The sequence below is a fragment of the Carassius auratus genome, chromosome 42, assembly GCF_003368295.1.
Source record: "Carassius auratus strain Wakin chromosome 42, ASM336829v1, whole genome shotgun sequence".
NCBI lineage: Eukaryota > Metazoa > Chordata > Actinopteri > Cypriniformes > Cyprinidae > Carassius > Carassius auratus.
In genome coordinates this window covers 15,884,511-15,901,135 of record NC_039284.1, presented here as the reverse complement: position 1 = coordinate 15,901,135, position 16,625 = coordinate 15,884,511, and the positions used below count along the sequence as shown (strand labels likewise).

The 16,625-nt window shown below is 37.1% G+C and overlaps 1 protein-coding gene across 1 annotated transcript; it reads right to left on the bottom strand.

Annotated features, from left to right (window-relative positions):
* rp1l1a (rp1 like 1a) lies at positions 1–15,945 on the bottom strand. The gene is made up of 4 exons (XM_026230037.1): positions 15,585–15,945; positions 7,335–7,998; positions 6,078–6,246; positions 1–5,794 (listed from the first exon to the last, which is right to left on the bottom strand). The coding sequence occupies exons 2-4, from the start codon at positions 7,974–7,976 to the stop codon at positions 27–29; spliced, it is 6,579 nt and encodes a 2,192-aa protein (XP_026085822.1). The 5' UTR covers positions 7,977–7,998; positions 15,585–15,945; the 3' UTR covers positions 1–26.
* Positions 15,946–16,625: the final 680 nt, after the last annotated feature.

The following is a 16,625-nucleotide window of genomic DNA, read 5'->3' as shown; positions in this document are numbered from 1 at the left end:
CTTCCTCTTCATTTGTATCTCTTGTCTCAGAGTCTTACAGACACATCTTTGATGTTTCCTGCATTTTTGTCTTCATCTACTGTACGGACAACACCTTCTGGCTCTTGATCTGCCATCTCAAATTTATGTCCTCTAGTATTGTCATTTGCTTCCTCTATCGCTTCACAGACCACTTCTAAGTTGCTGTCTTCTTTATTAACTGCACAAATCATTCTGGTGGTGTGTTGTTCTTCCATCTTTGGTTCTGTAGGTTGGGCTGGGTCCTTTTTCATCTGCAAAATTTTGCGCAGATCAAATTCTATCATAACTGGAGCTAAACTCAAAGCCTGAGCTGGCTGGACTGCTCTGGATGTCATTTTCTTTTTCATGCATGCATCACATGGGCAGTATTCATCGTCACTGCGCTGATCGCTGTTTTCTGTACCCGATGCTGTGTAAATTTCATCACTTCTTGAAAAAATTGACTTATTGCGCATGACCCGAAGACGCCTGCGTCGCTGCTCAGTCTGTACTGTTGAGTCTCTTGATAGAGTATTTCCCGGAGGTCTCGGACCCCTGCCAGCCCGACTTTGGATTTTTTGCAGTTCTCTGCTAATACTTGATTGAATCCGTTTATGCACTTCCTCTTTCAGCTCAGTTATCATTTTATCGAGCATCTCATTGTCATCCAGATCCCACCTCACTTTGAACTCTGCCATGGCATCTGCGTAATGCAACATGAACTGCTGTTCTAGCTTTTTTAATAAGCTCATCACCCAAATGGGATCTGGGTCTTGTGAAACTCTTTTAGTAAGTGGAGCTCTCTGAACAGACGGTGGAGTGTCTGAGCTTGTATTTTCTTGAGATCTCATAGTATTACTCTCATTCCCAGAGCTCTTGTAAAAAGTTGTTTGTGGCGTTTGATCGGATTCATTCTTCTCACTGCTTTCATCATCGTCTTCTTGCAATGCACCATTTTCTTGGTCATCATCCAGTTGTGCATTTAATGGACTTCCCTGGACTCGTTCTGCAAGGTCTAGAGTTACTGGATCTGAGGGGACTTTGGATGGATCTAAACATTCACATGCTTGAGCTGTAGATTTTACCTCATCTTCTTCTTTATCTTGCAGTGAGCCCTTTCGTTCAGCAATTGGTGGTGTTGTGCTTTGTGTGGTCTCTGTTTTTTCTAATATGCCATTAATGCTACCTTTAAAAGAGCCTGTGGAGCCACTGCTTACATCAACTCCAGATGAAGACCGTGGGTTAAATTCATCTTCAGCAGAGGGATGCTCCTTTGTGTAAGGTTTTCTCTGCTCATCCTCAGGGGGCTTTTGGAGCCAGAGCGACTGTAGGATCAACATGATTTCATTATATTTATGATGCTTTTCATTTTTAGAGTCTGAGTCAATCAGTCGTAAATTTGCAAAGCAATCCAACAGCCCTTGAGCAGACTGGCTTAATTTTCTGCCATATAGAGGTGATACCTCAGGTAAACTACTGGTTCTGTCTAATTTTGGACCCAGTAAAACCTTCATGACCTGAACCGAAGATTGACACTGCTTTTCCATTATGCTTACTTCCAATTTTGCTCTTTTGTCACACAACTCTGTCAGCTGAACATGAGTATCCTCTGTCTGATCATCATGGGGTTTCTCAACCTCTTTTATGCTTTTTAATGCCCCAACTTGGTCTCTTTGAGAAGTGTCCTGACCACCTTGAGCCAGGGTCAAATCTTCATTGAGTTCCACATCCATTTCATAAACAAGGCCATCAATGGGAATGTTCCTCAGCCATTCACTCACAACTTCCGTAGAGGATGTGTTCGGTAAGCATGACGGCATCAGTTCCTTGTTGTTGCACTCTGATGGGATGCTGACTTTGCTGTGTTTGCTCCTGCTGCTTTTTTGGCTTTTATTATCTACCTTGTTGACATTTTTGCTGGAGGCAACTGACTTTGATCCTCTGCTGACTGGTCTTGCACTGCAGACAATCTCTTTCAACAGATCTGCTGCTGAAAGTGCCCGAGATAAGACACTGTCGCTTGAGGAACCAGGATGCTTGAGAGATGCTATATTCTTGTTTGGCATCTCCTGTGGTAGACTTCTACAATTTTGGGGAATATCAGACATCCCTGCTGTACTTGATCTGGATGCTTCATTTTTGACAGATCTTCTGTCTGATGTGGATGACTTACAAGTGCCACCATCATTGCCTCCATTATATTTTATATTCAGCCCATTTATTTCATATAAACACTGGGAAGAACACTTAGATCTTTTGCATTTAACTCTATCACTCTCTTTAGTACTGTGCCCGTTTTTGGACTTTGAAGAGTTTAAACAGTCACTTTCTGGGGTAGCTTTTCCAGAGGTTATTTCACTTTGGTCATGTTTTGAAGATGTTTCATTAATGTCTGCAAGGTTGATGTTGTTGACAGTTTCAAAATCTCTCTCTTTCATAGCTGTATTTTTAGTGCTTCCCTGTGAAACTCTCGAGGGTGACTTACTTCTTGAAGTGGAGGGCACTCTGATATTGTTTCCTGATTTGTTTTTCTTGAGATCTGCTGACTTGGCACTTTCCGTGTAGACAGGCGATAGGGCTTGAACAGGAGTCTTACAGTTCTTGTGATGGGACTTTTTTGATTTGTCTGAAATTGCAGAGTTCATAGACATTTCTGTCCTTGGCCTTTCCTTTGCATCCACTCCATTTACAGTCTCTAACGTATATCCAGCTTCCTCTGTTTCTCTGTGTGACATGCCACTGGTTGATCGTTCATCAAAGTCATCACCCTTGTGCTCTTCTACCAGTCCAAGAGAAACAGATGCTGTTGATGTAGGGCTTAGAGGTTCATCTAATTGATTGCCTGAATACTTAATGTTATTTATAAGAGATTTAGTTGACAGTTTTGATTTTCCTGACAAGCTCTCGGATTCACCTTTGGCATCCTCTTTTGGCATCTCAATCTTTGTCTCTCTCAAATTACCACTTGAGGTGCTGTGCCAATGACATCTACTTGATCTTTGGGATTGCAAGGATATGTTAGAGCTTACTGACATCCCACTTGGTGCTCTGCTCTTAGTTTTCTTAATTTCATTGTTGTGGGTTGATCTGTTGGATGGAGACCTCTTTGACCTAGGCAATGGAGAGGTCACAGATAAGGCATTCTGTGTCACATCTTTGCCATTATTTACCTCCTGAGATGCAAGGCTCTTTACATTGGATTTTACAGATCTTTCAGAGCAGGCATTAGATTTTTCTGAGGTCTCAGACATTGCACTGATGGCTCTGTTTGACTTAGTTTTTGGAGGTGCACTTTCATTAGGTGTTGCATCATTTGGTTCTGAGGTAACTGTGGTTTCTGGAACATTGTAGATTGATTTGCAGGACCTACAATATCCTTTAGATGTGTTTGTGTGAACAGACAGAGCAGTGGGAACTCTTTGCTCAGATTTAGATTCTGCGTGTGAATTCTTTGAGGATGCATGCGACTTTACAGATATTTTTGAGCAGTTGGACAGTGGGCTGCATCTTGGTTCAGTGGTTACCTCAGTTTCCGGCTCACACTGAAAGTCAGGACCACTGATATTTTGAGTGACTTTGTCTTTGCAACAAGATTTGACAGACTTAGCTGTTTGCTCTGATGCATGCGATGGATGTTCAGAAGTTTGGTTTGATTTATTAGACATGACACTAGCTGATCTCACTTCTTGAGGAAACTCTTTGTCTTGCCCACAATGATTATCTGTCATAGTATGACTCTGAGTAGCAGCACTTTCTGATATATCACCCTGAGAACTAAATAAGTTTGATGGCACTTCCTCTAAATCATTTTGACTACAAGATCTAGGCATTTTAGCTTTCTCTGAATGTGCAGACTTTGGTGTGTGGGATTTCCTTGAGGCAGCTGATAAATCTGAATGGGCTGACATTGGGCTGACAGCTCTTTCTTGGATTTTTTCTTCAGCTTTATCCATTTCTGTCAGGACGGAGGCTGGTGTGGGCTCTCTCTCTGAAACAATGCAGTCTGACCCATCTAACTTTGCTGGCGTGGCACTTTTGGTTCTTTCTCCAACACGTTCTGCTTCATTATGATCAGATTTTGATGATTTCCCAACAGAACACACTTCATGTGTTGAGCAGTTAGACTTTTTTGAGATTTTAGAAGTAGAAGAGGCATTTGAATTTTTAGACAGTGCAGACTCAGAGCATTCCCGTGTGACTTCCCTTTCCGATGTATCATTAACTGGTGCACAGTTTTCAAGAGCATTTGAAGTGGATGCTGAAGATTTGTTTGGCTTCGACAAAATGGAATCAGCTTTCTCTGGTTCACTCCCCACTGGATTCCCATTCAATCTTTTATGCCCACCACAGCATGAACATACACCAGGCTCACCAGATCGCTTTGACACACCTGATGTGGCACTTAAAGATCTGTTTGCAGCGACATCGTCACATATCTGCAGAGCATCTGATGCATTGGATTCAGGGCTGTTTGTTTGGACTCTAAATTTACAAGATACTTGGCTATGTCTGGAATTTGCACTACAAGCCTCTCCCTCAGACCCGTGTTGCCTACCAGATGCAACTGAACTTGGGATTATGGCTCCGCAGTGACATGGATGGGATCTGAAGGATGCTTTTGATATCGGAGATGTCGTACTCATCCCATCTGACTGTGCTGGTGCTGCAAAAGGGGTTTTAGATATTTTGAGTTTAAGTGAGTGGACAGCACTGCTTGTTTCTTTACTTGGAGGTCTGGGGGACAAATAAGATCTTGATGAAGACTGGTAGCCACAACAATGAACACATTTGGGTTTATCATCACTCTCAAGATGGTTACTTTGAGACCAGTGTGATGCTCTTGAGACACTTGGAGGCAGGTCATCGTATTCATCATCCTGATCTTCCTTCAAAGACTCAAGCACTTTGGACGAGTTGCTGACCACAGAAACTGGACGCTCTTCCATGACCTTAATGACCTCACACTGTGGAGTAGGAGAGATTTTAGCTTCCATATAAGAACATTTAGTTTTAACATGACTCTCACAGTTGTCCTCACAAGATCTCTTACTCTTTGACGTTATGCTAACAGATGATACTTCACTTCGATTACAGCAATGACTTATTGCACAGTATTCTACTCTACTGTCTCCTTCCTCCATTGTCTGCTGAAAGCACGAGGCCTTTTCCACCACATGCTCAGTGCACTCGCCACTGGAACGAGAAATTGTTTGCGTACTATCCACCGATGACTTCTTATGTACAACTTTGTGAGACGATGCACTGGAACTAGGTGATTTGCAGGCCCCCGGTTCTTTGTGCATGGGGTTTTTCCAGATGTCATACTCTTGGCAGTGATTGCAACAGTTCTGACAAAGTGTTTCCTTGATATGCTTCTGATGCAGCTTTGTTGCAAAGGCTTCATCCATCTCAGATGCAGATATGGAGTCTGGGTTTGAATACTCAGCTTTAGATTGAAGATAATCTGCATCTTTTACAGAGCCATTCACATTTGCTGATGACTTCTTGATCTCGGTAGACCACTGAAGAGTCTCATCGTCGAAGAGCCGAAAGCGAACCTTCATCTCCACAGAAAGGCTGCCGTCTTTGTTAACAAGCACTCTTTTCTTAATGTCATCGTTCACTACAAATTCTTTAACATAAGGACAGTTGCTGACGCAACCAGACTGTCCTGGGGTTGTGCATAATCCATTTTGATATGACTTTTCTGAAGAAAGAGAGAATCTTGTAGATCTATTACTGGAGTCTGATCGTGGATGGATAATGATTTTCTTTGTCTCTATCCCAAAGTTAACTGTTTAAAAAAATGGAATAATAAAAGATATACAATTTCATTAAGGATAACAACATATTTTCAACATCCAAACAACAAATATGAAAGAGCCTCTTGATTCACCAACCCCTAGATTACATTAAGCACAACTGAGTAGGTGGTAAATGGTTGTTTTCTCTTCAGTCTATAATTAGAGACACGTGGGTTGGGTAGATGGTTAGTTAATCACTATAATGACTTACCTAAAACAAATGAATGTAAGCAGTAGTTAACTTGAAATGTGTAAAGAAAATAAAATATTTACCATTCTTTTTGCTTTCATGGCATTCACTGGAGTGAGACCTTGTGCTCATTCCTGGAAGCGTTTCATCTGAGAGCTTCTTCAAGCTTTCAGTGAGCAGCGGCCTGAAGAGCTCTCGACCCACACAGATCAGCACACTAGGACACTTCATCAGACTCTGAATATTGTCAATCTACGGACAGCAGTGAATAAACAGAAGACAAAAGACATATAACATGTCAAATACACTCAGAGATAAATACTTATTATCACTGTGTAAATAATTACCTTTTTACATCAATATCATGATTGAAATGTAACCTCATATTTGACTGATTTGGTTGCACTGACAGACAGATTTTGGCATTTACAACCTCTAAATCCTTAAAATCCAAATATAATGGTTCACTTGCAATGACATCAGCAGCTTATTAATTCAATAAAATCTGTAAATTATGTCCATAATGCTGCTTTATCTGTATAGTTATTGTACATTTGTGCCATTGTGATAGCTGGATAAAAATGCCTCAATTATCCCGAATTAAGCAAAAATAGTAATCAACCATTTAAACACAAAATACAGATTTTACATGGTATTTTTAAGAAATAGTTCAACCAGTAATGGGAATTCAGGCATAATTTACTCATCCTCTTGATATTTTCTTCAAATGACTTACATGGACCACGAAAGGAGATATTCAGCAGAATGCTCTTTTCCATATAAAGAAAGCATTGCATGTTGCTATCAAATTCCAAAATGAACAAAAAATACATAAAATTTGTTATAAAGATGTGTTATTTGCTGAAAAGTGCTCAGGTAGTTTATGCACACATTCAAACATTTGCAACAATCACTGGCAACTGGTGATTTGTTGACACCAGTCCTAAATATGAGAATGCATAGCGGATGGCAAGTATATTTGATTAAATTATGACTTTTTAGACCGATTTCTAGTCTGCTCACCAGAACACTAGTAAACAAATCATATAGATTATATTTATGGTGTTCCACCTTTTTGTTCCATACTTTTAACTTCTCCTTTTGTGTTTGATAGGTGTTGGAAACCACATGAGGGTGAATAAATGTTTGTTTGTTTGTTTGTTTAAATGGGTGTGTATGTGGAGGGGGGGGGGTGCATCCCTTTAAGATACAAATTAGATTAGTAGCTAACACAACTATTTTCCCAGGGCCTTCAGTTCTGTCCTGACCTGACACCTGCCTCCTAAAATACATGACCTGGCTAATTAAAGAATGGCTGAAGAAATTAAATCCTCCCTGACCTTACGTCCTTCGAGAGTGTAGAGTTTCTTGACATGACATTGCATGAGTTCTGAAATCTCGTCCAGAAAAACGCGAAGACTCCGAGCAGTTCGTCTGCTCAGAATGATGGATCGCCTAACAGTAGGGTCGTTGTTTTTAACAAGAACTATCCTTTTGGGGTGCCGGTGTTGGTGCTGATGTCCCGAGGGGGGCTCCTCTGGTCGGGAGGGCTTGGGGCGAGTGTTATGCGGGTGGCTGTGATGGTGCCAGACCGCCGGCCTCTTCCCTGCTGCTTCCATGTTGATTGGCTTCACGTAGCGGTGGTCAGAGCACAGGTAACAGCCTCCATCCTCTAACTGCTCTAAATGTTTAATACCATGAGTCCCCCTGGGGGTCGTGATGGTACGCACACCAAAAGGTAGAGGAACCTTTTGAGAAAGGTCATCCAATAAGGCATCAAAGCATCTGAAACTGCGCTTATGGATAGCCATCTTGACACCTTGGAACTGAGCGTCGCCACTCTTGTAGAAAGTCATTCTCTTGGCTGGGCTGGCCACAGTCACGCTGGAGCCAAAGGACGATGCTGGAGGATGAGGAAACTGATGCGGTTCATTTTGAAAATGGGTATTGGCATCGAAGGAGCCTTGGGTCGTCCTCGGCATCTCTCCTCCGCGTCAATTCAGTCTGTCGAAAAAACTTGGAAATGTGAATGACATTGTGAATGGGATTGGAAATAACAACTCACAATCCACACAAATTTCAAATTCAAACACAATCTTCACAAAAATCTTCATAAAATATGAATTTACCAAGAAATTAGATTAAATGGAGACTCTAGTAATGAGTCTGCTGTAGTTTAATTGTAGAGCAGTCTGTATTGTTAATATATCAGAATATTAAACACTCCTAAAACCAAATCATCTGCCATCCATATTCATTTCAAAAGCATTATAACTTAAAGAGGATAGTTCACCCAAAAATGAAAATCTGATGTTTATCTGCTTACCCCCAGGGCTACAGTTGTTGTACAGTTGGTGACTTTATTTCTTCTGTTTAACACAAACAAAGATTTTTAAATCAAACCGTTGTAGTCTTCTTTCATATAATGGAAGTGAATGGGAATCACAGCTTTCAGAGTCAAAAAAAAAAAAACATACACAAACAAAACCAAATTAAACCCTGCAGCTCATGACGATACATTGATCTGTAAAGACATAAAACGACCAGTCTGTGCAAGGAGATGAACAGAATTTATATAGTTTTTATTTATTTTTTACCTCTGATTAATTTGTGTACATTGATTGTGTATGTTTTTTGACTCCCAAAGCCATGATTCCCATTCACTTCCATTATATGACTGACAGACTGCAACGGTATAAGTTAAAAATCTTTGTTTGTGTTCTACTGAAAAAGCAAAGTCACCTACATCTTGCATGACCAAGCAGATAAACATAAAATTTTCATGTTTAGGAGAACTATCCCTTTAACGGTTATTTCTATATTTATTTCTGCTAATTCTGAAAAAGTGAATGAATGAAACACAATTGAGATCTCCAAGCCTCCTGTGTTGTGAAAGAGCCTTAAACATGACGGGAAACTTCATGTCTTCAGACTCAAAGATATAGTGGCTAAAATAACACTATTTTAGTGTTTAATTAGATTTAGTCAAAGGCTGAAAAACATAAAGATACGACACCTATGTTATAAATGTCTCTAAACTTCATCCTTATACTGATGAGTTGTCATCATTGTACTGTATGATTGGCATATTCATACAGCGAACAACGGCATTGACATGATACTCCAACGTACTTCAAAGAACACTGTGGTATTACAAAAACACTGATGCTGCAATGAAAATTGCAGTCATACCATGCAGACTTTTTAGTCAACTTTTAAGTCAATCTTGTATTATAACACACAACATGTCATTTAAAAGTATAAGCAATTAAGAAATGAGGCACAAGTCCAGAAGTTAATCTCATGCTCTTTGGGAAACAGTTACAGACTAGTTTAAATTGCATTTAGTTCTTAGTCCTTAATAGGCACTTTAATCCAACATTTAAATAAGTTCAAGAGCAAAGTTTTTGCATAAAATCATTTTATATGTATTAAACTGAGACTAAAGTTAGTTTTCTTATAACCAGATAATGAGATTTTTAAAATGCACCAACTTTTCATGACAGGCCAGACTGAATAAAATGACATATTGATTCTTGACACATGCAATGTTCTAATTCTATTTGTATAAAATTTATATAAATTATCCATATTTGACCACAAGACCCATGACATACTGCATCAAGCATGTTTTCACTGAAAAATTTTATGAATAATAAAAGATATTTAAACTATTTATTTTACAGTTAAAATAGCATTATTTTAGTAGCTCAGCTCAATATATAAAAAACAACAACAGTATATATATATATATATATATATAAACATAAACAATACACTTACTTTTACAGAATACATTATCACACCTGATGCAAAAAATAAATAAATAAATAAAAATGTACAAAATGGGAAGAAAAAAATAAATCTGACTATACAGAGCACTATTCCATGTAGCATCCAAGCACACGACTGCTACAGCCCTCCCACAAACCGTCTGGCCAATAATCAGGGCCTTTGGAAGCTAAGGATAGAACTAAAAGCCTCTTTAATCATCTTGAGATTTTACTGAACTCCAGGGCAGCGTAAGACACGACAGCGACACCAGAATTGCACAAACAGACATACACAGAGCTACAAGATGTCTGCTGAGTCTGACCCCTGATGACAGGCTGGTTTGTGTATAATCAACAAATATCCCTTAAACTGATGCACCAAACAGACGGACTAGAAATACACTTGCTGTCAAATTCACTCTAGTTCTCTAGCACTGATCTGCTGACTGACACAAAATGCATATATACTATATCTAACTTCATTTGCATTCATGCAGTACACTCACATAAAGTTACATTTAAAGTCTAAATCTGCTTGATCAGTAATATCATGGCAAAATTTAAAGCAGAGAGTTGGACATATAGTGTATCCAACTTTTTTGCACAGATAAAGTATACAAAATATAACTTATATAATGCAATTATAATGTAACTATATTGTCACTCAGCCCTTTATATAAAGCTGGATATAGCGGATTATGTCTAACTTAATCCGCATACATACAGTACACTCATGTAAAGCAATATATAAACATTTTACAGCAAATCTCAACTACTTAATTGTTTATATCTTTGCATATTTGTGACACCCAGCTCTAATCTGCTAAACATGACAATAAGGCATGAAAATTTTAAGATACTACATTATCATCATGACTTTGCATAAAGTTGCTTTTATTAATTATGTTTCCATATTATAACATTATTCTTTATTTTATTATAATTATATTTGGGGGTGAAATATAATTGTTAGTACATTTTACAAATAATTGTGATAACACTAACTGTTGCTCGCTCTACTGTACTGCCAAAGAATATGCTTACTGTAATCTCAGGAAAAGACGGCACATCCTCTGTACTCTTAACTGAGCCACTATTAAGCACTAGACGAAGCAACATTAATACGGATGTTTATAGATTCTATGTTTGATTCCAATTCTTTTAATGCACACCAAGCAAAAATTTAATTAGAGCTAGTTAATTACTAAACACCTCTGAGAGGTGTACATATATTTGTCACCAATTATAAACCTCTAAAGACTGAATTAACGGTTGAAAGTGCTACACATGATTTCAACAATTAGTAACTGAGAACTTGGCAGCCCATTGGGAGAAACCTGCAGAACAACACAACATCTGACAGATGACTGAGACTGAGAGAAGAGAAGGAGACTCATGGGATATGTGTGAGAAGGAGGAGATCAGGCATACAATACAAATATATATCTGTTCAGTATGGAAGCCTGTGTTTTATCTCAGAATTACAAGATATTTCATAATTTTGAGTAAGATAAAGTCACAATTCTGAAGTCTGTACTGCGAGATAAACTATAAGTTGTATTTTTACTGTAAGTTTTGATACACATTCTGAATTGACTGTAACTGAATTGTGAGAAATAAACTCAGAATTGACCATTCGCAGAGATTTTGATTGACAGGTGATCTGACCAATCATTACACAGTATCTGCCATTTTCTTTAACAAACAAATCAGACAGGAGAGTAGATTAACTTTGGTGGACTTGAACTTGAAAAATGGTGATGTCTTTCTGCAGTTGAGACAACATAGCTTTTTATATTCATTTGTTTATTCCATATTAAAATTAGTAGTAAATTTGATGAGATGATTGGTCCACGTGCCTCTTGAGCTACAGTGATCCGTCATGACACATTACAGAGCCACAAACTGGTATTTATTGTTTGAATTTCTTTACAAAATTACAAAATTTGAAAGCTGAGACTGTTTCAAATCAAAAGAAAAATGTTCAAATTCTGAGAAAAAAAACTCAGAACTGCGAGATACTAAGTTGCAATAAAAAAAAATTAAATTCAGAATTGTGAGATGTAAACTCAAAATTGTGAGATATTTCTTCTTCTTTTCAACTTCTTTTTCCCCATGAAGAAAGAAGCTTCCTTTACTCAGGATCATTTTAAAAATAATAGTAACACTTTACAATAAGGTTAATTACTTAACTACGTTAACTAGTTAACATGAACTAAGCATAAACAATACATCTACAGTATCTTAGTTAATGTTAAGTTTGACATTTAATAATATGTAATTAAAATCAAAAGTTGTATTTGTTTGCATTAGTTAATGCATTGTGAACTAACATTAACAAACAATGAATAACTGTTTTAATAAACTAACATTAACAAAGAAGAATAAATACTGTAACAAATGTATTGTTTGTTGTTAGTTCATGTTAGTTAATACATTAATGTTAACAAATGATGTCTTATTGTAAAGTGTTACCAAAATAATAATAATAATAAGCAAAGAACTTAACAGTGTTAAATGATTGCCATAATGCTAATGACAGGCCTAATAACAGATTATTAGCTAACACTTACTGTACTTAACAGCACTCATGTTAGTCAGAGCTGCTAGATATTAGTCACTTTGGAACTGAAAAAACCCAAGGCCTTAAAAATGTTCTGTCTGACTAAGTAAGGCATGAAAAGTCTAAAAAAGGAATAGCAAAAATGCCTACATTCAGGGGCGGATCTACCGGTTGGCAGCAATGAATTAAAGGTTATGGCCAATTTGAAAATTTACGAGCGCGAATCTTCGGCTCCGAACTCCCGAACTGATTCAAATTATTTGCGATCCCCAAACTGACTCAAATAATTCGCGTGCCAGCTTTGAACTCCCGAACTGATTCAAATGATTTGCGATCCCCAAACTGACTCAAATGATTCGCGAACCCGCTACGAACTCCCGAACTGACTCAAATGATTCGCGAACCTGCTCCGAACTCCCGAACTGATTCAAATGATTCGTGATTCCGCTCCGAACTCCCGAACTGATTCAAATGATTTGCGATCCCCAAACTGACTCAAATGATTCGCGATCCCGCTTTGAACTCCCGAACTGATTCAAATGATTTGCGATCCCCAAACTGACTCAAATGATTCGCGAACCCGCTACGAACTCCCGAACTGACTCAAATGATTCGCGAACCCGCTACGAACTCCCGAACTGACTCAAATGATTCGCGAACCCGCTACGAACTCCCGAACTGACTCAAATGATTCGCGAACCCGCTACGAACTCCCGAACTGACTCAAATGATTCGCGAACCCGCTACGAACTCCCAAACGGACTCAAATGATTTGCGATCCCCAAACTAACTCAAATTATTCGCGATCCCTCTCCGAACTCCCGAACTGACTCAATCTGCCTAGGGCACCAACTCCCAGAGGGGGCACCATCCCAGTTGCTGGAAAAAAAAAAATCCTCCATTCTCCCATCCGTGCTCAAGTAGGGCTCTTGCACCTCATGTTTGCGGCTGAATGTTCATAATTGATGGCTGAATCCAATCCAGCAAAGAGAAAAGAGAACTAAAAGTAAAAAAGTAAAAAAACAACAACAACAACAACATATGAGTCTCCAATTTAGGGACCGTCTCTAAAGTTACATGCACTATTGGTATACACTTTTCTAAGGTCAGTAGCATTTGAGGAGAATGACTTACAGTAAATTAACCATGGTTTTGTTATTTCAAATAATAATTTAAAAAGTATTAATATACTGTAATATTTTGTTGTTGTTGTTGCTATAAAAACAGACTTAAGCCATCAATAGCCTTTAAAATGACTTAAGATGCATTATATAAAAAAATAAAGAGGCAATAATTATTGGTTAATAATAACACAGTTACAATATATAATGTAGGCAAATACAAAATAAACAATTTATGTACATGTTATTACAAATGCCTTGTAATTGCTGCTGTTACACTTACAGAGCGATCAAACCCTTGTTTAGGCTACTGACCTAACATTTAATTCAAATATTCACTAAATCTTTAATTTTTGGACACCTTTTTGCGATAGATGACACAGGCTTTATAATTTCTTCAACAAAAAATGTGCATATCAAAACCCCTTACAAAAATAAACCATGGTTTTATCATAGTAAAACTGCTTAGTTTCCTTTTGCATGATTTCTGAATGCTTGAGACTATAAAATAAATTATAATCATAATAAAGTTATAGCTACATGTAAATGTCGAGAGCTACAATTGTGATTTGTAAACAATACAATTTATTCATTTACTTTTTTATTAGAAGTTCTTTTTTCACCCCTATAGTAGGTGTTTTTTTCATCATCATATTTTGAGGAAGGGAGGCACAACAATACAATCCTGCTTATGGGCACCCATTTGGCCAGCAGCAGCCCTGAAGGTGTTGTTACACGTCTCTGGGAATGTGTACTCTACTACACACACACACACACACACACACACACACAGAAGCACGCGTGGTGTTTTCAGCTCTTCACTAACACATGATGTATGCTGCACATGTGCATGCAAGAGCGCTATGAGAGGATTTCACCATTTCATTTGATAAAACTATCGTCATTCATTTGTATCGTATACACAGACTGACAGAAACCTGTCAAAATAAAACTTTGGTATAACTTGAAGAAATTCAAACAGAAATATAGTACTATTGCACAGTAGAGTATGCTATACTTCAAGTAGGCTTAATAGCTAATAATAATAGTTAATTATTAAACACAGAAACTCTGTCTACAACTCACCAAAATAAAAGTCTAACTCAAAGAAATTATGTAAGAAGTTGCTTAGTAAAATATACTTTAAAAAATATATACTAAAACATTATTTTAAAGGAATATCACACAAGTTTTCATAGAAGTTTTAATTTAAGCTTGCCAGAACAATAACACCATATTTTTCAAAAACAATTTCTAAAAGTACATTTGATTTGTGCCTATAATGTTTATTTATTTATTATTATTGTCAGCTAATAAACCTATGCTTCAGGGAGCATATTCATATAACATCTAAGGCTAAATCTAGCTCTTGACTGGTTGAGTTAGATGATGATTAACACTAAACAGTAGAAAATCAGTTGAGTCTCCCCAGCTGGAAATGCCATTGACTATTAAAGTCTTGTGTTTCTCTTAGTAAACCGACATATTGATAACACTGAACCTTTTATAATGCTCTTAATTACATGTTAAACAAATTCTGTAGTTTTTACAAAATAATTTTGGCAGCTGTGGTTGCTAGAATAGTTTTGTACAAAAATACACAAAAACTATAAACACATTTATCAAAAACTAATTTAACATTATAAAACTGTAATTTACACACAAGAAAATTTGAATGTAAACCAGTAAATTCAACAACTTACACTATTAAAATCATTTTTTTACCTTTAACACACCATAATAAAGCAGGAGGTAAAAGAAAAAGCCATTTGAAGAATCAAAGCTCATCACAGCAGAAGTACATATTAATATATAGAAGGTGCACAGAGTCATTCATGCAAACACAAAACACCTACTGTAAATTATACATTGATTTGTTCACAGGAAACTTCTGCTGACCTATTAACATCTTTTCCATAGCGTTTTTACAAAATTTTACAGTTAAAATTACACTTATTTTTTACAGTGTATATAGTTGCACTGACAGCTCTCACACAAATAGATCATTCAGTCTGTAATCTATATTTACATTCTCCTATTTTATCTTAGATCTCTTACATCACCAATGCATACACAGCATATTGCACTAAAAAACATCTTGATGCTCTGTCCTAATTCCACACAACAGCTTACCCTGCAGGCGTAGATTCATTCTCCTCGGCTGCCAAATCCTTCAACGCCAAACGTCCAAACTTGCATACTTCTGAAGAAATCCAGTTAGAGAATCCAACAGGTTTTCCTACAATGAGCAGCGCTCCTTCCTCCAGCTCAAGCAGGAGAGAACGCAACAGGCACGGTGTTTGCAATCATGGCGTTCCCTCCTGCAAGGAATGTCACTTTCCACCCACGACGATGAGTCACGGACGTGCCACAGCTGCATATTATCTATCCACAATCATTCATTCCATTAGGCTAATCATCACAGGCAGACCTTCATCCAGAGAGGAGGAGGAGGAGTGGGACTCCTTTGAAAGAGGATTATACTGTGTGGCCAACTGTGCAAAACAGAATTAACTCTTAGATTTCCAAAAACTAACATGTTGCTCATGCTTTAGGCATAAAAAAAAAAATAAAAAAATACAGAAAACTACTGGCCAGTTCTGACCAACAAAAAAAATCCACTGCATATGTTGACTATGTTATGTTACTCATCTTAGACATTTTTCATAATATTATGAAACCAGATAATAATATAATCAGGAAATTACTGTGGGGCAAACATAGTGTGCAATTATTCATGTTACAATCAAATCAAATACTGTTCTTAGCATCATATCAAACAATATTATGATTAATAATAATAATAATAATAATAATAATAATTATTATTATTATTATTATACATGATTAATATTAAAAATAATAAAATATTCACATTAATATAATATCGTTGGAAATTGACCTTGTTATTACAATCAAATTGCATTATTATTTTGTATTTTTATTGTTAATTTAAATTTTATAAACCTCATTTATTTATATATATAGAGAGAGAGAATTAAATATTAAGATTGAAGAATTAAATCTTAATATTAAGAACAATTTTAAAAGTATGCAATTTCAAGGAATAATATCTATCTATCTATCTATCTATCTATCTATCTATCTATCTATCTATCTATCTATCTATGACTTCTGACTTGAACAGATAATGTTTTTAAATTGCCGTATTTT

What these genes read in the sequence shown, in the direction of transcription:
- rp1l1a (XM_026230037.1), bottom strand. Translation starts at nt 7,976, where the DNA reads ATGCCGAGGACGACCCAAGGCTCCTTCGATGCCAATACCCATTTTCAA. An exon ending in ACACTCTCGAAGGACGTAAG is followed by an intron (nt 6,247 to 7,334) that starts GTCAGGGAGGAT and finishes TGCTGTCCGTAG; the next exon opens with ATTGACAATATTCAGAGTCT. An exon ending in CCATGAAAGCAAAAAGAATG is followed by an intron (nt 5,795 to 6,077) that starts GTAAATATTTTA and finishes TTTTTTAAACAG; the next exon opens with TTAACTTTGGGATAGAGACA.